This window comes from Trachurus japonicus, chromosome 14, assembly GCF_045865225.1.
Source record: "Trachurus japonicus isolate A0001 chromosome 14, Traja_1.0".
In the NCBI taxonomy this organism is placed as follows: domain Eukaryota; kingdom Metazoa; phylum Chordata; class Actinopteri; order Carangiformes; family Carangidae; genus Trachurus; species Trachurus japonicus.
The window spans coordinates 23307811-23324445 of record NC_140920.1 but is presented as its reverse complement, the minus strand read 5'-3'; the positions used below and the strand labels follow the sequence as shown (position 1 = coordinate 23324445).

The window sequence follows — 16635 nt, the reverse complement described above, 5'->3', positions numbered from 1 at the left end:
ACATTTTGGGAGCCACAATTACAGCTGAAAAGCTAGAACATCAAATACATCTGTAGGCAATGCTGCTGCTGTTCAAATATTTATATGACTTAAAAAAAACATAGGTTCTACTTTACAGGTGAAACAAATCCAATTTGGGATGACAAGGAATCCAAGGTCTAGAAAGTTAACTATAAACTCAGGAACATAAAGGGGTAGCTACCTACTGTACCTCAAGGAATCATGGGAGAATCTACACAGAAGCTCAAAGTGATAAGTAACAAGTAAGAAATAAAACTTAAATACACACACAGGCAACGACACAGGTGCAACGAATTAGGTCGGGCATGCAGACAGGAAGTAAAACAAACAATGCACACAGGAGGCATGTATTACCAAAATAAATAAAAAAATACAGAAGTCAAAACATAAAGTCTACCCACTGTCTCTGAGGCAAATTTTGAAAAGACACTTTGGCGGAGTCAAAAACTATTTCAATAGAAGACTTTATTAAACCTCATCCACACTCCGTAGAAAATCTACATTTGCATTTATTTTGAAATAATTGAGTTTTAATATGGACAGCCTTTGCCTTTCATATTTTGGATTTCAGCATCAAGTCAATAAGGTGAACTTCTGCATCCACAGCAGGTTACTGTACTGTAGGTATTATTTCTTCTTTGCTGAAAAAGACAAACATGTTGTTGATGTATTACTTAATTTAATAAACAATCACACATGATCTGATCTGGTCACAGAGTCCTAGCTTGTGTTTCAGCTCCATTTATCACAGTGAGCTGCTGTGTTGTGGAACAAGGAGGAGTGGCGTCACAGCAGATGGATACACCCTTAAGAACTGAGTGACGACGCTAACAAGGTTTTGATAGTGGATGTGGATTTAGTGGATGGCGATGGAGTGTAACAGTGTCAGGCGTGCCGAGGCCTTTCATCAGAGCAGCAGGCAGATTTCCACAGCAGGGGGAGAACACACAGGTGAGCCGTCACCATGAGACTCTCATCAGCCTGGATGACACTCGTTTTCCTTCTGATTCAAGGAGCATCAAGAGCGTGCACAGGTACAACAGCTCATGTTTTATACTCCATTAAATGCTCTCAAATATTTAACTGTCAACCTGAACCTACAGGCATGACAAAGTGAAGGTTATTATTTTGTCTGTGTAATACATAGTTGGTCAGAGGGAGAGACAGGACTTTTTCTTTTATGATTGATTTTAATCAGTTCTTATATGAAGACATAATAACACAACTGTGGTGTTCTGTGAGTCCTGGTGAAAAGTGGACATTCATTCATTTGAAGGTTATTGGCCTAGTAATTTAAAATCACATTAAAGTCAGAATGAACTCTATTTTAAATAAATCACTACATAATGACAAATTCCATTAGAAATAAAGCAACAAATTGTACAACAATAAGTTTACCTGTGTGTGTTTTGCCATTGTTATTATCAGTTTTAAAAATGCATTTATTAGGTCAGAGAGGTTTTAATCAGGCTTTATTAGATGAAAGTTATCAAACCATTGCAAATTACACCTACTACTACCTTTTTAATATAATTAAATGGCACTGTAGAACGCACAATTTATTAAAGTAATGTTGTTTTAAAACAGAAATGGTTAGCTTTACAAAATGCATTTAATTTGAATATAGATTAGGGGCACGTTCAATTAAAAATACTATTTATGTATTTAATTTGAAATTAAATTGCTTTAATAGCTCGCACTTCTATTTTTGTTGAATTTTAAATGGACTAGTAACAGAATTAATTTGAAAGAGTTGTTTATTCATACTGATTTCAACAGGGAAGATGTTTTCCCCTGAGGTCATTTAACTATCCCTGCAGTATGTAAGAATCTTGATTTTTTTTTTTACCTCAGTGTCAGTTGAAGCAAGAAGCAGAGCATATCTGTGAAGAGTGTAGAGCTTAGCTGCGGTTAATATAAACACATGCCAAATTATAGCTTTTCTTTGACATATAAAGGATCGAGTGCCACTGTATGAGACTGTAGAAGGTGAATGTTATTTTTGATGTGATCTTTCAGTTAAGAAACTGGGTGGCGGCACAGGAAGATTTGCCAATGCCACTTTAGTGCGCCTGTCGGAGTTTCTGAGTGCGGGTTATAAGAAGGGAGTGAGACCAGTGCAAGATTGGAGGACGTCCACTATAGTGGCCATAGATCTTATGGTTTACTCTATTCTCAATGTGGTGAGTAACCTGCCCTTTAATTACTGTTTTACATGACACATGTCATCTTCATAATTAACTAGATTACACATACAGCCAAACATCACTGTGGCTATCATGTTTGACCTGTTACCCTTCAAATTACATTACATTAAGACAATTACATGGAGCAAAAGTGAGCTGATGTTTTCATAGAGACTGTGCTCCTATGCTGAAATACTTTCTCTCTGCATAAAGAATATGAACTGTGATTTCTTCTTGTTTCCTCAACAGGATGAGAAGAACCAGGTTTTGACAACATATGTGTGGTACCGACAAGTAAGACAATCAGATTTCCAAAAAGCTACCATACACTTCTTTTCTAACTCAAACAGAGCTTCTTTGGTTTACTGCATTATAACACAACCCATGACTGTGGAGTAAGAACAGTTTATCTGCATTCAGAGGGATTTTAAGATTCAAAGTTTTCACATCTCAGATAACAAAACTAATGGGTCTGAGTAGATAATACATCTTTTGATTTTGAAACACAAGACACATAAAAGTCACTCCAAGCATGTCATATCAAATCCTATCACATTCTTGGAAGGTTTTTTTTTATAGAGGAGATAAAACTTTGTAATTCTAGGAACTGTAATTACAAGGTGCTATCTGCAGGTAAAATGAAAATCAAGGACGTTCTTGAAAACAAAATGGACTACAAAAAATTCATTCAAAAACGACACAGAGAAAATGAAAAAAGTAAATTCTCTCTTCTTTCAGTCTACTCACGGCATGTAATGGAGTTAGATGATCACAGTGTCAATGATATGGTTAATAGGTGTCATTAATTACACTTGCAGTAGAAAAGAACCAACTACGTTATTTTTGGGCAACATAGAGAAAACTATATCTGTTAACAAAACATTTTAAAAACTGGTCAAATTTGACCCAAAAACTACTAACACATTGGACTTTTGCTGATGTTAAAAAATGTCCAGAAAATGTTCCTCTAATATTGATTCATTCCGCTTAGCTGCTTCTGTTTTTAAATGTTTTAGTCATGGACGGATGAATTCCTGGTCTGGAACCCCGAAGACTTCGATGAAGTCAAACAGGTTTCCATACCCACGGCCAATGTGTGGGTGCCTGACATCCTCATTAATGAGTTGTAAGAACTGTTTCTGTTGTTGTTGTTATTTCTGATCACATCCTTTCTGTGGCCTTTAACAGCGCTGCTCTTGTTTTTGTCTCTAACCTGCAGTGTAGACGTAGGGAAGTCTCCAGATATTCCTTATGTCTACGTAACACATGAGGGACTGGTGAGCAACTACAAGCCCATTCAGGTCATGACGGCATGCACTCTCAACATCTACAACTTCCCGTTTGATGTGCAGAAATGTAGCCTCACCTTCCAGAGCTGGCTCCACACCAGTAAGTAAGCCTGTGCAGGTTCATGATACCAGAGTGTTTTAAAAGTTATTCATAAAATGAATCTATCATACAGAAATCAACATTACCACCAGAATCTATATTTCTATGTTGCAGCATCCTACATAGAAGAAAGTTTAAGGAAATAAAGTTTCAATATACAAAAAAAAACACCACAAGGTGCATTTTGGATGCTGCTGTGCAGTGTAATACATGTACGTGGTATAGGCTTTAGCTTGTTGAGAGATAAAGTTGGTCCAAAAGGCAAGAACTCAGTACCAATAGGAATATTCACAAATAGATCAGATTAGACAGTCTCTGCCTCTGAAAAATGACCCCATGGTCATCTGTACGAGCAGCTTATTGCTTATTTTTATAACTCATAGTTACGTTTCATTGTTAGGCGACCTCTAGAGTCCATTGTAAAAAATGACATGAGAAAGGGAGCTAACAGTTGGGGTGGGCTGTTTTTTCCCCAAACAGTCTGTTGTAAACATCCATTTTTTCTGGTTCAGATTGGACATATTGTGTCTTGTGCACATACTTGTCTCAGTGTAAGCCAATCCTTTTAGGAGCCTTTGACAAAAATCTAAATCTATGACAAATCCCACTTTCATTCTTCTTCTGGAAGTCATTTAAAACAAACAAACACCTGAACCAGAAAAACAAGATCTGCAGTGATTGTAGACAAATATCTTTTGATGTTGAAATGGAGCAAAATATCCACTGGCATTGGTGAAAAACATCCAAGTCTCTCTTCAACTCCTCTCATCAAGACTTGAACAGGACAATCGCTATGTTCTGTGCATCCGAGATGCCTCTCCTGCTGTGACGTGTGCTCAGAGAGCAGAGTGCTAGGTAAAGGGTAACTTGTTGCCATGACCGACTCATGCTGCTCACAACATTGTGTTCGATCTGTAGTTGATGACATCAACATCACCCTGATGCGAAGCCCCGAGGAGCTCGGGGAGGACAAGAGCGTCTTCATGAACCAAGGAGAGTGGGAGCTGCTCCACATCCTGTCCAAATACAAGAGCTTCAGCTTGGACAAAAATGACTATTACGCTGAGATGAAGTTCCATGTGAGTGTGTCAAATGTTGATGAAGACTTTATGACTGAAAATTACACTGTATAAATATGAGCTGGTGTATGTCAGTTCAAGGCTGTGTGCAGATTGTACTCTGTACCTCACCAACAGTGGAGAGTTAGCCAACCATCTTGGGACCAATATTTCTAGTGACTTCTTGTGAGGTTTTACTTATATATATAATTATATTATAATATTTATATTCCAATATTTTTTTAAACATTGCACATTCAACCTTATGCCACCATTCTGCAATAAAATAAAAGGCTTATATTTTGTTGCACCTTTCTTATGCTGTCATGTTTGTATGTGAAGCACATGGGTGGAGATAAGTCAGGAGTTGGTTAGCTTAGCTTAGCATGGCATTAAAACCAACGACTAACTGACAACCTGTGATCTGTGTTCTAGTCAGAAATCCTAAGTAAATGAGTAACAAGTAGCTAACCATGGCCTGCTTTTTGACGCGCATTAAAACTGCTTTTCCACAGGTGGTGATTCGCCGGCGGCCGTTATTCTACACTGTGAACCTGCTGCTGCCCAGTATCTTCTTGATGGTGATGGACATTGTTGGTTTCTATCTGCCACCAGACAGCGGGGAGCGGGTTTCCTTCAAGATCACTTTGCTGTTGGGCTACTCCGTCTTCCTCATCATTGTATCTGACACTCTGCCCGCCACGGCCATAGGAACCCCGCTCATAGGTGAGTGTTAGTTCTCATCAGCAGAGCATTTTCCCTCATCAAGTACAGTAAAGATTAAGTAGCTCCATACTACTGCAATTTGCATTTAATGAACATCTGGAAGAGGATCATGATCAATCAGCTGGTTTCTTACCTGCCCTCTAGGTGTGTACTTCGTGGTTTGCATGGCCCTGCTGGTGATCAGTCTGACAGAGACCGTGCTGATTGTGCGTCTGGTCCACAAGCAGGACCTGCAGCCCCCTGTACCCCAGTGGGTAAAGTACCTGGTACTGGAAAGAGCGCCGGTCCTCTTCTGCATCCACAAGAAGCACCGGCTCTGCTCCAGACTGTCCTCCGAGGCCTCGGACCTGGAGCACTACAAGGACAACAACTATGGGACTGGTAAGGTACAGGTGAAAGACAGCAGTGAGGCTCATTTCTGCTCATCTAAAGAAAGTTTTTAAATCAACTACAACCAGCAGCTAATTTCAATTCCTACAAAGGAAAGTTTGCTATTCGTACAGCTGTTCCAGTAGTGGGGCTAAAGAATGTAAAGTCTCTCATAGTTAGCATTAGAGATAAGGCTAAGATAATCTTTAAGATGTTAAAGGAATAGTTCACTCAAAATTGAAATTGAGTCCTCCGTGGCTTCTCTGAGTTACAGGGGGTCTCGGCGTAGCAGTGCATGTCCATATAACGGTTGCAAATGGATACCAACTGTCTTCGTAACAAAAAGACACACCAAAAAACATCCAAATACCTCCATGCTGCTCGTATGTAATGTTTAGTTTAGTATGTTTATTTCGGTCTCATAAAAACAAATACAGTAGACAAATATAAAGGTATAAATACAAAACAAAATAAATCAGAACAAAAAACACAACAAGCAAATCAATTTACTTTGACCGAAAAGGTGTAGGCTGAAGCATCAGCTTATTTTGCCTACCCTTCTTAAATTAACATTTTTCGTTCACTCAATTTAAAAAATTTTTTTTACAGAGCAACAACAACAAACAAAAAACAAACAAAAAAACGCATATTCTACATACAGCAGTTTATAAGCACACTGGTATTTATAAATCAGTTTTATATTTATTAATAATATTATTTTTAAATAACTTTTTGAATCTATTAAGTGTGTTGCACAGTTTGATTTCTAATTCTAGATTATTCCATTGATTGACTCCTGTAATTGATATACATCTTTGTTTCACATTTGTTCGTACTTTTGCTTTTGTATACACATGAGTCCCTCTTAGTTCATATCTACTGGTTCGGGTCTGAAACATCCTCTGGACACCATCTGGAAGCATATTATTATTTACTTTATACATACATGTCCATCTTGTATTGAAGCCCCGAAATGTGTTCCAAAAAAAATTAAATAAGTCTTCCTGGGACGGACCAGGAAGAGCTTCAATACAAGACGGACATTACATATGAGCAGCATGGAGGTATTTGGATGTTTTTTGGTGTGTCTTTTTGTTACAAAGAAAAGTGGTATCCATTTGCAACCGTTATATGGACATGCACTGCTACGCCGAGACCCCCTGTAACTCAGAGAAGCCACGGAGGACTCTGAAACTTCTCCCAGCCCTTAGTCCACATGAGGGTGAGTAGATAATGAGTGCAATTTGAATTTTGGGTGAACTATTCTTTTAAGTTTAAAGGGGTTTATCCTCTTGGAACAATTACAGAGGCTTTTTCTTTATGTAAAGGTGGATATTAAGCCTGATAATGCAACTAAAGGAAGATGTTGTGTAAAAAAAACAGAACAAAACATTGTACATTTTGGATGGACAGATGGACCAATACCGCCAACATTGCAGACTACACTGTAATTTTCCTTACATGCTCTGTGTAAAACAGTAATATCAATATGCTGTAATCGATAGATCATCACAAAAAAGTTGTACTCAAACTACAACATTTCTAAATAAAGTGAGAGCTGTCCTTGTCCCATCCTGCAGCCCAGTGCACCATCCATCACACCTGTGAGCTAGGTAGAAGGCTCAGTCAGCAGGACAGAGAGGGCGGGCTGCTCAGCCTCGGGCTGCCCCCCTCCAGAGACCCCACCCCACCTGTCATGGACAACATCCTGCACGAGGTGACAGCCATACGCCACTTTCTGGAGAAGAGGGACAAGTGTCGGGAAGTGGCCAAGGAGTGGCTGCAGGTGGGCTACGTGCTGGACGTGCTGCTCTTCAGGGTCTACTTGGTTGCCGTGGTGGCGTACAGCATCACCCTGGGAACACTGTGGTCGGTGTGGCAGGTTGCCTGAGTCTTGGAGCTGTTAGGAGCTGATGTGGACACTCAGCTCAGTAGGAACAGCAGGGGATTAAAAAGGCAAGACTTTGTACTGTAGTTCAATGCCCTGAGTCAGTGGAAACAGAGAGACACACGTAAAGTAACAGAACAGACTAATGGTTCCTGTAATTGAGGCAAACGCACATTCACCAAGTGACTTGTTGCCACTATTTTAGCTTTGGTCAGAGACATTTAGCTCCATGATGGGTCAGCCAACAGACATATAACCACACACTTATAGTTACAATGCTAATGTATTATTCACAAAGGAAAACAACAAAATCAAATCATAGTATGTGGTTAGTGTGGTTTGCTCTTCACATAAAGTACAAATAAGTGTACTAGAAAAGACACACATTTATTTACCTACAGTATGATGAGAAAAGGGAGCTCATGTGTTTGTGGCTCAGGAGCTGCAGGTGATGAGAAGAGTACAGCTCTTGGGGAGAAAAGCATTAAGGATTAAATTAATTATTGCAAACTACAACAATGTTAATGTTTTCCAATACAATAGTATCGGTTTTTGGTCAAACCTCAACAAACTGCTGTGAAGATGCTTCAAAGAATAAAAGTTGGTATGAAGAGACAGGTTGATGACCAGTATGATATCTGTTAATGTCAGAGCTTTGATAAAGCTGTCACTGCAGTCTATACATTTGAAATATCTATTGACTACACATGGATTCATAAATACAGAATTTATATTAGCAAGTTAATTAAGCTGTGTAATTAACTGTTTTTCTCTACATGTAAATTCACATAGATGGGAAAAGAGATGTATTTTCTTTATTTCCATGTCTTGGTAAATCGTAAGTCTGTAAATAAAATGGTGGGAATTTGTAAAGCTTCAGATTATAATTAGCTTTAAAATATAATGTTTAACCTAAATGTGCCACCTCATGTAATAAAATCTGTCTTTAAAATGTTGAATATAATTTTTGTAACTCACATTTGTAGATTTGTGGTTTTAGCAAGTTTCACTATGAGCTACATATTTGGACTGTAAGCTTTAAATTGAATGTGATAATATATATTGTATATATAGTGAAATGGTGTTGGTGTGAGGAGATGAAATGTAATTATATATAATGAAAGAAAAAACGACTGCATATATAATCGTATCAATAAATGTGTTTCATCTTAACCACTCAACCATGTGTTCAGCAGCTAAATAAAACATTAACCTTATCAAAAAACGGGGAAAAAAAAAAGTTATTAAAATGCTTGTCATTATAATGAGAATGATGCTCTTTAATCAGCTGCTTTGACACAGCTAACACACTGTCACTCTAAACGGAAAACTTGAATTTCAATAGAAAATGACTCCCATGAAACTAAAGAGCTCTAATTTAATAGAATCGTTTATATATATATAAAAAAGACAAATAACAATGATTGGATATTTGAATGAATTCGACGTGTACAGGTGTTTTTAATGAAGTGAGCACAAGTGCGGCTGTATTGTATTTACTGCTGCAGTTTACCACAGCAGCCAGAGGATGGCAGCACATACAATCACATCTGTTTCCCTCCCACATGGTGTGTTAGGTCTTTATCCTTAGTGGCCGCTCAGAGATGCTGCTCATTCGTTTTCTTCTCAGATTCCTCCCAGATCATTGTCTCAGTAAATAAATAAGTGGAATGTGTTTGAAATATTTGTTGATTTTCACATTGTTTGAAATCTTAAACTCCAGTGAGGACCACGTCGCTGCCACCTTGGACAGTCTCAGTAAATATTAATGTGACTATTATTATTGATGCATTCCTTTGTGCAAAATGGAAATGTGATGTAAAAGACACACAAAAAGACACATTTTTGTATTGTTAAAGAGTTTGTGTTTTAGTGCTGAGGCTCAGTGTAAGCAGCCTCGGTGAAATTGTGAATTGAATAATGCTGCTATGATGTTGTTTTAAGAGCTAGCACTGGTTGTCATTGTTGCTTTGGGTGTGGTAAAAAAGAAAAAGAAAAAGAAAGATACTGAGAGCCATCCTGCTTGGAGTTTCACAAACTAGTTCATTGATGTGTGTCTGGGTGAGAGTCAGCCAAAGATCTCACCACAAATTCAAATATTAGTGACTTAACTTGAGGTATATCCATCTCTGTTTATCTGAAGGATTTTGTACCAATTTGCCACTATGACTCTATTTCTAATTTGTTTGCTTCTCTTCTTGTGGCCTGCTTTAAAATGAAGTTTAATTGAAACCTTCAAACTCCAGGATTATCACTCAAGTAGCATGAAGGCGGACAATGTGAGGAATCCAGCCTTTAGATATGTAGGTCGAAGATCATCACCGAAACCTCATGCCACAACACAAAGGCCCTTCACTGTTCACATCACCATCCTGACAAACCACACCACAACCTGCCCCTTCCTTCCTAATGCCCCAAAATTAGATCAAAGTTGCACCAAAGCAACAATTCCAACAAAACCAGTCACACACAGAGGTTTTCTCTCATTTCCTGTTTTTGTTTCCTGCCAAAATATCTGAGAAAAAAAGTCATAAAAATAAATAAAATCAAAATAACCACAAAGCAGGAATGTGCTGTGGGTTTAATAGAGTGGGAGCATAAGTGAAGAGGGAAAGTGGAGAGCAGCCTCATTAGTTTCCAGTACACTGATGTCAAGATCTGATCCTGTTCCAGAGGGAGGAAATGAGCAAATATAGTGACATTATTGGGACGTATTGGAGACACCTTTGATGTGATGTTTATTTGTTGGACGCACAGACAGGCGCGTCTCGTCAAGCTTTATTGGGGCTGAAATTACAGCATCCGCGCAGAGCCGACTAGGAAGATTTATTACTTAGTCTGATGCGTGTTGAAACGGTGGCTCGCATGTTTTAGCACATTAAGCAAGTGCATGCAACATTACATCCCAGCACTTCCAAAGCCCATTGTGTGTATTATGTGTCATATGGTGGTGCAGGCCCGAGCAGAGAGACCGCACTGGTGACAGAACATTTCATTGTTAGTGCATTTAATTGCTGCTTGTGGAAATTAACGGCTGGTTAAGGTGAGGGAGTTGTTTAATTTTTGCTATCCACTGGCTCGTCCTCTGTTTTTCTGTGGATGTAAAAACCAGATGACTAAATTATGTCTCTGTGTTTGTGAAATTTTGGTGGTGACAGTGGCACCAGAGGAAAGGTCACGACGCAATAATCAGTATGACACATCCTCCAGGAACTGTGACTATTTAAACAATGATCTTGTGATGGCTGTGGAACTAACTCAATCTGAACATACCTCCAAATGTTGCTTTTACAGCACTGATTTGCTCCAAGGTCTAAAAGAAAGGTAATGATTAAGAGATTAGCACTCAATTAATTACACCAAAAAACATTATTTATTTTCTCCAAACTCATAATCTGAGGCCATATTAAATGTGGGTTCAACTAAAGTGCTGCAAAGTCCAACAGCAGACTGAAGCTACTAACGGCTCCGTGACTGGACAAATGAACTTTAGTCTCTCTGACTGAAGATGTTTTTCTTTCTTCTGCTAATTCCCTTCCCCCGCTTCCACACTTCATACTAAACTAGACAAAACACAACCTGACTCTGACCATCTTCTTATATTACACAGATATGTATTATGTCTTCTTTTTGTTTTTTAAACATGATAGAACATAAATATGTGCAGAAGAAGGCTTGAATAATATGTAATATTATGTGTGCATGAAAACATATCACAGGCTGCTGAGAGTGAGTGGTGACATTTATGGTGACTCAAAAGGATCATTCAAAATAAGCTAGCCTATATTATAACAGTGTTAGCAAATGCTTAATGAAAGTGGTTCTCAACCTAGGGTCTGTGGCCCATTAGTGGGACGTGACAGAATTACAAATGGGCTGACAAATGAAATGAAATGGAAAAAGTGTAATTCTAAATAAATATAGGTAGTAATTATCGTTATCTTATTATAGTTATCCCAGCCTGACTGCAACATTTGATTAACTCCATTGCGTAAATAGGTGGTTAGCCACGGGAAAGATTATAAATAAGAATGTATTACATAAGAGCAGTATTAAGACTCCATATTGTTGGTGGTTCAGACATAAATATTCCAAAACCTTCCAACCTTCTCCTATTGGAGAAGGTTTGTACCTTTTCGAGTGAACTATATCCACTGCTACTGCAAAACAAAAACAACTAAAACCAAGAATCAAGAGGAACGAGGAGCATAGAAATGAGTTGAACAGTTTCTTTTTCTGCTTTATTTACAGGAATGTGACAAGACATTAAAATGTTTGCTGGTTAGATGCACGACTGAGCAATGTCACAAAACGATGTGTTAAATCAAGTGCTAAAGCAGCTGAAGCACCAAGCGGGAGGTGAACGCGAGCGACAACCTGCCACAAAAAAAGAATCATCTACACCTTGTTCAGGCCAATCTACCTCAATGCAAAAGCGGAACATTTAGTGTCTCAGCTCGCCTCCTCTCTAATGACAATCATGCGTGTGTGACAATAGAGGTGCGCTCACACACACGCCCTGCATATCTAATGATAGCATTTATGACCTCTGTGGCATGAGAGGAAGAACAGACAAAAGGCAGCCAGGCTTGAAGTGCTGCAGTAGTTACCATTAATGCATTATGGGTAAGAAAAGGTGGCAAACAGCCGGGTGGTGTTGGTGGTGGTGAGTGTGAGCTGATGCCAGACAGATCAGAGTGCCTCAACTATGAATCTTTGTGACAACGTATCACTGCTGCTGAGTCTCAGGGGTGGCATCTAGCATCACAAAAGGATCATTCAGATTAATGTGTGTGGAGAACTTTTCATTTTCTTGCACCAGTTTATGTTTTTTTATGGATGTTTTGCTCCTTGAAAGTGTAATGACAATTAATTACAGCCAGAATACATAATCTATGATAATAAGTGGGCGTACACTAGAACAAGTGATGGATTTATTAGCTGCTGGCTGTCACTTCACCGAGCTACTGTAGGCTTTTTATACAGGAACTTTTAAGTGTGTCATTCTGAAAAGTAAAATACTACATATCATATTTAAAAGGGTAAAATGACAGGAGGTGTTCATACATGCAGATAGCTCTGCACCATGGCTCCTGAAGGCTCTATACTCTTCTCAATGGCCTTAGAAAACACATGCAAATAAATGAGGATGCTGCAAATTCAAGTTGACAACACATCTGCTGTAAATTCTCACAGCAGGCATGTTTCCAGGGGGACACTAAAAAGTGAAGAACCCGGCTGGGACTTGTTTTTTTTCTCAGTTGTGATTTTAAATTCAAAAACACTGCCGAATCAACCCTTTTTACTTTTTTTTATTTCTTTTTATTGCCTTGATTCCAGACAGTAACAGTAGAGTGAGGGACAGAGAAGACACAAAGGGTCATGGACTTGCACCCGGGCCGCTGGTGTTAGGATTAACCCTTCACGGTGCCGCCTCGCCCCCACGCTTCTGTCTACTGGAAACACTTTCATTGTATCGTACAATGCGATTTATTTTGCTGCACATGCTGTGCTTTGAGATCTCTGGGCCACCGTAGTTACTGGACCTTATTTATTCCTGAGGTTTTTATCTGTAGTCCAGTACAATGTTGACCCCATGAGATCAGGTTGTGAAGAGAATTTAGTATATGGTGCTCACAGAATTTAAAAAGTACATTAAATAAAAAAATTTAAAAATTCAGAAAAGGACATTTTTATAATTGGGTGTAACTGTCCCAAAAACCCTGTGTCGTCTCCATCTCTGTGACTAAACTCACTACTGAGGTGTTGCTGCACTACACTTCCCAGGACTCACCTGTCAGTGAAACAGCGAGCACGCTCCCTGTGGCCCGGCTGGCAGACCTCATGTTGTACAGCAGAAGGGGCAGAGGAGGTAAACAGTAAACTGCCGGCAGGCATTGTGTTGAATTCCTATCAGCTGATGGTCACAGAGGCAGGAAGCCAGACACAGACTGTGGGAACACTCCTGACTGAGCATGAGTTAAAAAAACAACAAAACATGTCAGACACAGTATGACAATTTGAATTAATGTACAGCTCTTGTGTGGATATACAAAAACTAGGAAAGGCTTGTTTTTGACTTTTATATTTATAATAAAAGCACGAGCACCAGTTTTGTACGTATATTTTTAGGCATTACAGCCATTAAGGGATTACAGCAATACAATAACTTGATGCTACTGAAGCTGTTTGTGGTTTGGTTTCACTGGACTTAAATACTCTAAAGATTGAGTTAAACAGTTACATAATAAAGTATATTACTAATGTAGTATATAAAGTACTAGGTGATTCATTCTGTTAGATAATATGATATAGAAACAAATAGCGAGCCAGAAAAAGTGCTAAGACAGACAACATGAAGTCAATTTTTTATTTTTTTCTAACTGCAGATTGAAAGTATACAACTGAACATCATGATTTGATTTTTATTATGAGACTCATAAATAAAAATACAAAAAAATTCCACTACAAAAAACAATCTACTGTTAGTAGGATGTAAAAAAAAAAAGAAAAATTCTTTATATTTTCACTATCAAAGGCACAACATTGACTTTAGTGACAACATGGAGAAGAGAACCTGCAGCATTCAATCTTTTATTTTTTCCTTTTTATTTTTTTCACACTCCATCAGAGAACACTGAAATGTTACAAAGAGATGTGTCTGATTCTACATGGAAAGAAACAAAAAAGAACAACCTCTATATCAACAGACGGTGGCTATAGATTGGTGGCACAGCTCAACAGGAAACGCACTGCCACGGAAAAAAAATAGCACGTTGTCGCTGGAAAAGACAAAGGACCTTTGCAAAGCTCTAATGCAAATTTAGAAAAAAAAATACAACTGACAACAATAAGAGAACAAAATAAAGAAATTAAAAAATAATAATTGGGCACCTTCTAAGATTAGGCTAAGATTAGGTGCTGAGGTAGACAAAAACTATAACAATTCAAATCATAATAAAAACACTATTTTCTTAATACAGAGCAACTTGACTGGCACTTGTGCTGTCACAACAATGGAGGAGAGAAGTAGCACAGACAAGCCAGGGAAAGACAAAGAGAGAAAAGCTTTGTTACATAAAAAGCTTTGTTATGCTTGGTCCGACAGGGCAATTGGTCCTCAGTGCTAATATAAAAAAATACAATGTCTTGGTGCTTTGTTACTTAAACAGTATTTAGTCTAGACCTCGATGGCACATGCATTGCAACACTGCATGAAATGGCTACTTTGTTCTAGAAACACCACACCAAAACACAGAGTGCCAGCTCCAGGGATGCCATGATTCCTCTCTGACGAATTTAACATCCCCTTCTAAATGCGTTTTGTAGAAAAAAAGAGAAAAGTACTTAAGGAAAAACTGAAGCAAAGCAGAAGGGGTGGGGGGGTGGGGGAGATACCCTCATGCCAACCTTCCCAAATGGAGGTTTTCTTTATATTTATTTTTTTCAAGAGCAATATAAAGTTCTCATTAGCAAACCCGTTGCCATCAATAAAGAGAAACATAATAGAGTAGACAAAGTGAAAAGCAAACTATAGAACTTCAATTGCTTGCAGGAAAAACAATTTCATGGAGCAGATTTCTTTTTTTTTTTCTTTTTTTGTCCGAAAAAGTCTTTTTAAGTCTTGCGTCAGCGCTGCAGCCGTCTGGATTCCAGTAAAAAAATTTCTCCCCCTTCATTGCTTTGTTTTGTGTCGCTAAATAAATGCTTTTGGTTGCCAATCACAGAGTATGGTCGAAGAAAAGAAGTGAACGCAGAATCCCAGTTGCTGTTTCAGCAGCATTAGGGGTTTATTGCAGTCCTTGAAAAAGAAGCCCTGCTCTATTCAGGATTTAAAAAAAAGATTTATAATAAAGGAAAAATCAGGTCATTTTCGAGCGTCATGACATCCCTAGGGTGCTGGAGACACCATTTTTATTTTATTCTGAAAATACAGAAACTAAGCAGATATAGATGGATATTTTTGTTGAACAATTTCCATTTTAGGCACAAAGATAGTACAGAAACATCGGAGGAACACTGAGGGAAGAACTATATCAATGCCAATGTATATATATATTTTTTCCAACATAGAGAAAAAAAGTGGCATAGAGTATCCTTTTATTTTGTATCTGATCTGATTAGTGCATTTTTCCACTAATACACACACACACACACGCACGTAGTTACACACTCTGTTACGCACTCGTTCACCCGCACGAAAAAGTAGAAAACATTCAGAGGACGATGATAGGAATAATGTGACTGAACAAGTCTTGCATTCTGGTGTTTCAGACTGAGCCGTGACTGGGTATATTATTATAGTGGGTGGATATTATACGAGGGTAAAAAGCCCCTCAGCTCACAGTGTTTGAGAATAAAATGGCAAGACACCACGGGACATGCCATCCGTTCTTCTTCTCTTTTTTTTTTCAAGTACAAAAACAAAACAAAAAAATATGCCGACAGTCAAGTTTGATTGAAAAATTGTGAATGACAAGTACTAATTGGTCGGTGAGGCAGCGCCCCCCTGCCGTCCCGTATTTTATCATCTTTTTTTTAAGGTTTTATTTTGTTTGTTTGTTTTTTTTTAAACGTTTTAAACTTTGTCACATACACACACACTCATAAAATTTGTGGCAGATAGATTTAGTCCTTCACCTACAATGCAATTGACATCCAGAAAGCAACACTTATTATTACAATATGTTCACACGTGTTTTTTTTTTTTGTCCAACAATATCAAAGAGGAGCAAGGCAAAAATGATTCACACCCAGAGAGAAAAAAAACAGGTAATAAAAAAAAAAGAAAAAAAAAGAAATACAAATATTTGTGCCCTGCTGTAACCCTCCACAAATGGAAAAAGGACTCACACTGAATACAAAAATATCACAATTTTTATATATCAAATTGCCTCTGTTGGCTCTTGTTCAGGAATACACTCATTTCTCGAGAGAGCTTGTCGGCCAAGAGAATCTCTGTTTTGAACCTTCTGGTTTTTTCTTTTTTGATTACCAC

At 38.2% G+C, this 16635-nt stretch overlaps 1 protein-coding gene across 1 annotated transcript; it reads left to right on the top strand.

The window, feature by feature from the left end:
- The first annotated feature begins 752 nt into the window (after positions 1-752).
- htr3a (5-hydroxytryptamine (serotonin) receptor 3A) lies at positions 753-7647 on the top strand. Its single transcript, XM_085796857.1, is given in 8 exon segments — positions 753-1055; positions 2041-2204; positions 2457-2501; positions 3224-3333; positions 3427-3596; positions 4515-4675; positions 5170-5761; positions 7330-7647. Coding segments are annotated over 8 exon segments (1623 nt in total). The 5' UTR covers positions 753-985; the 3' UTR covers positions 7641-7647.
- Positions 7648-16635: the final 8988 nt, after the last annotated feature.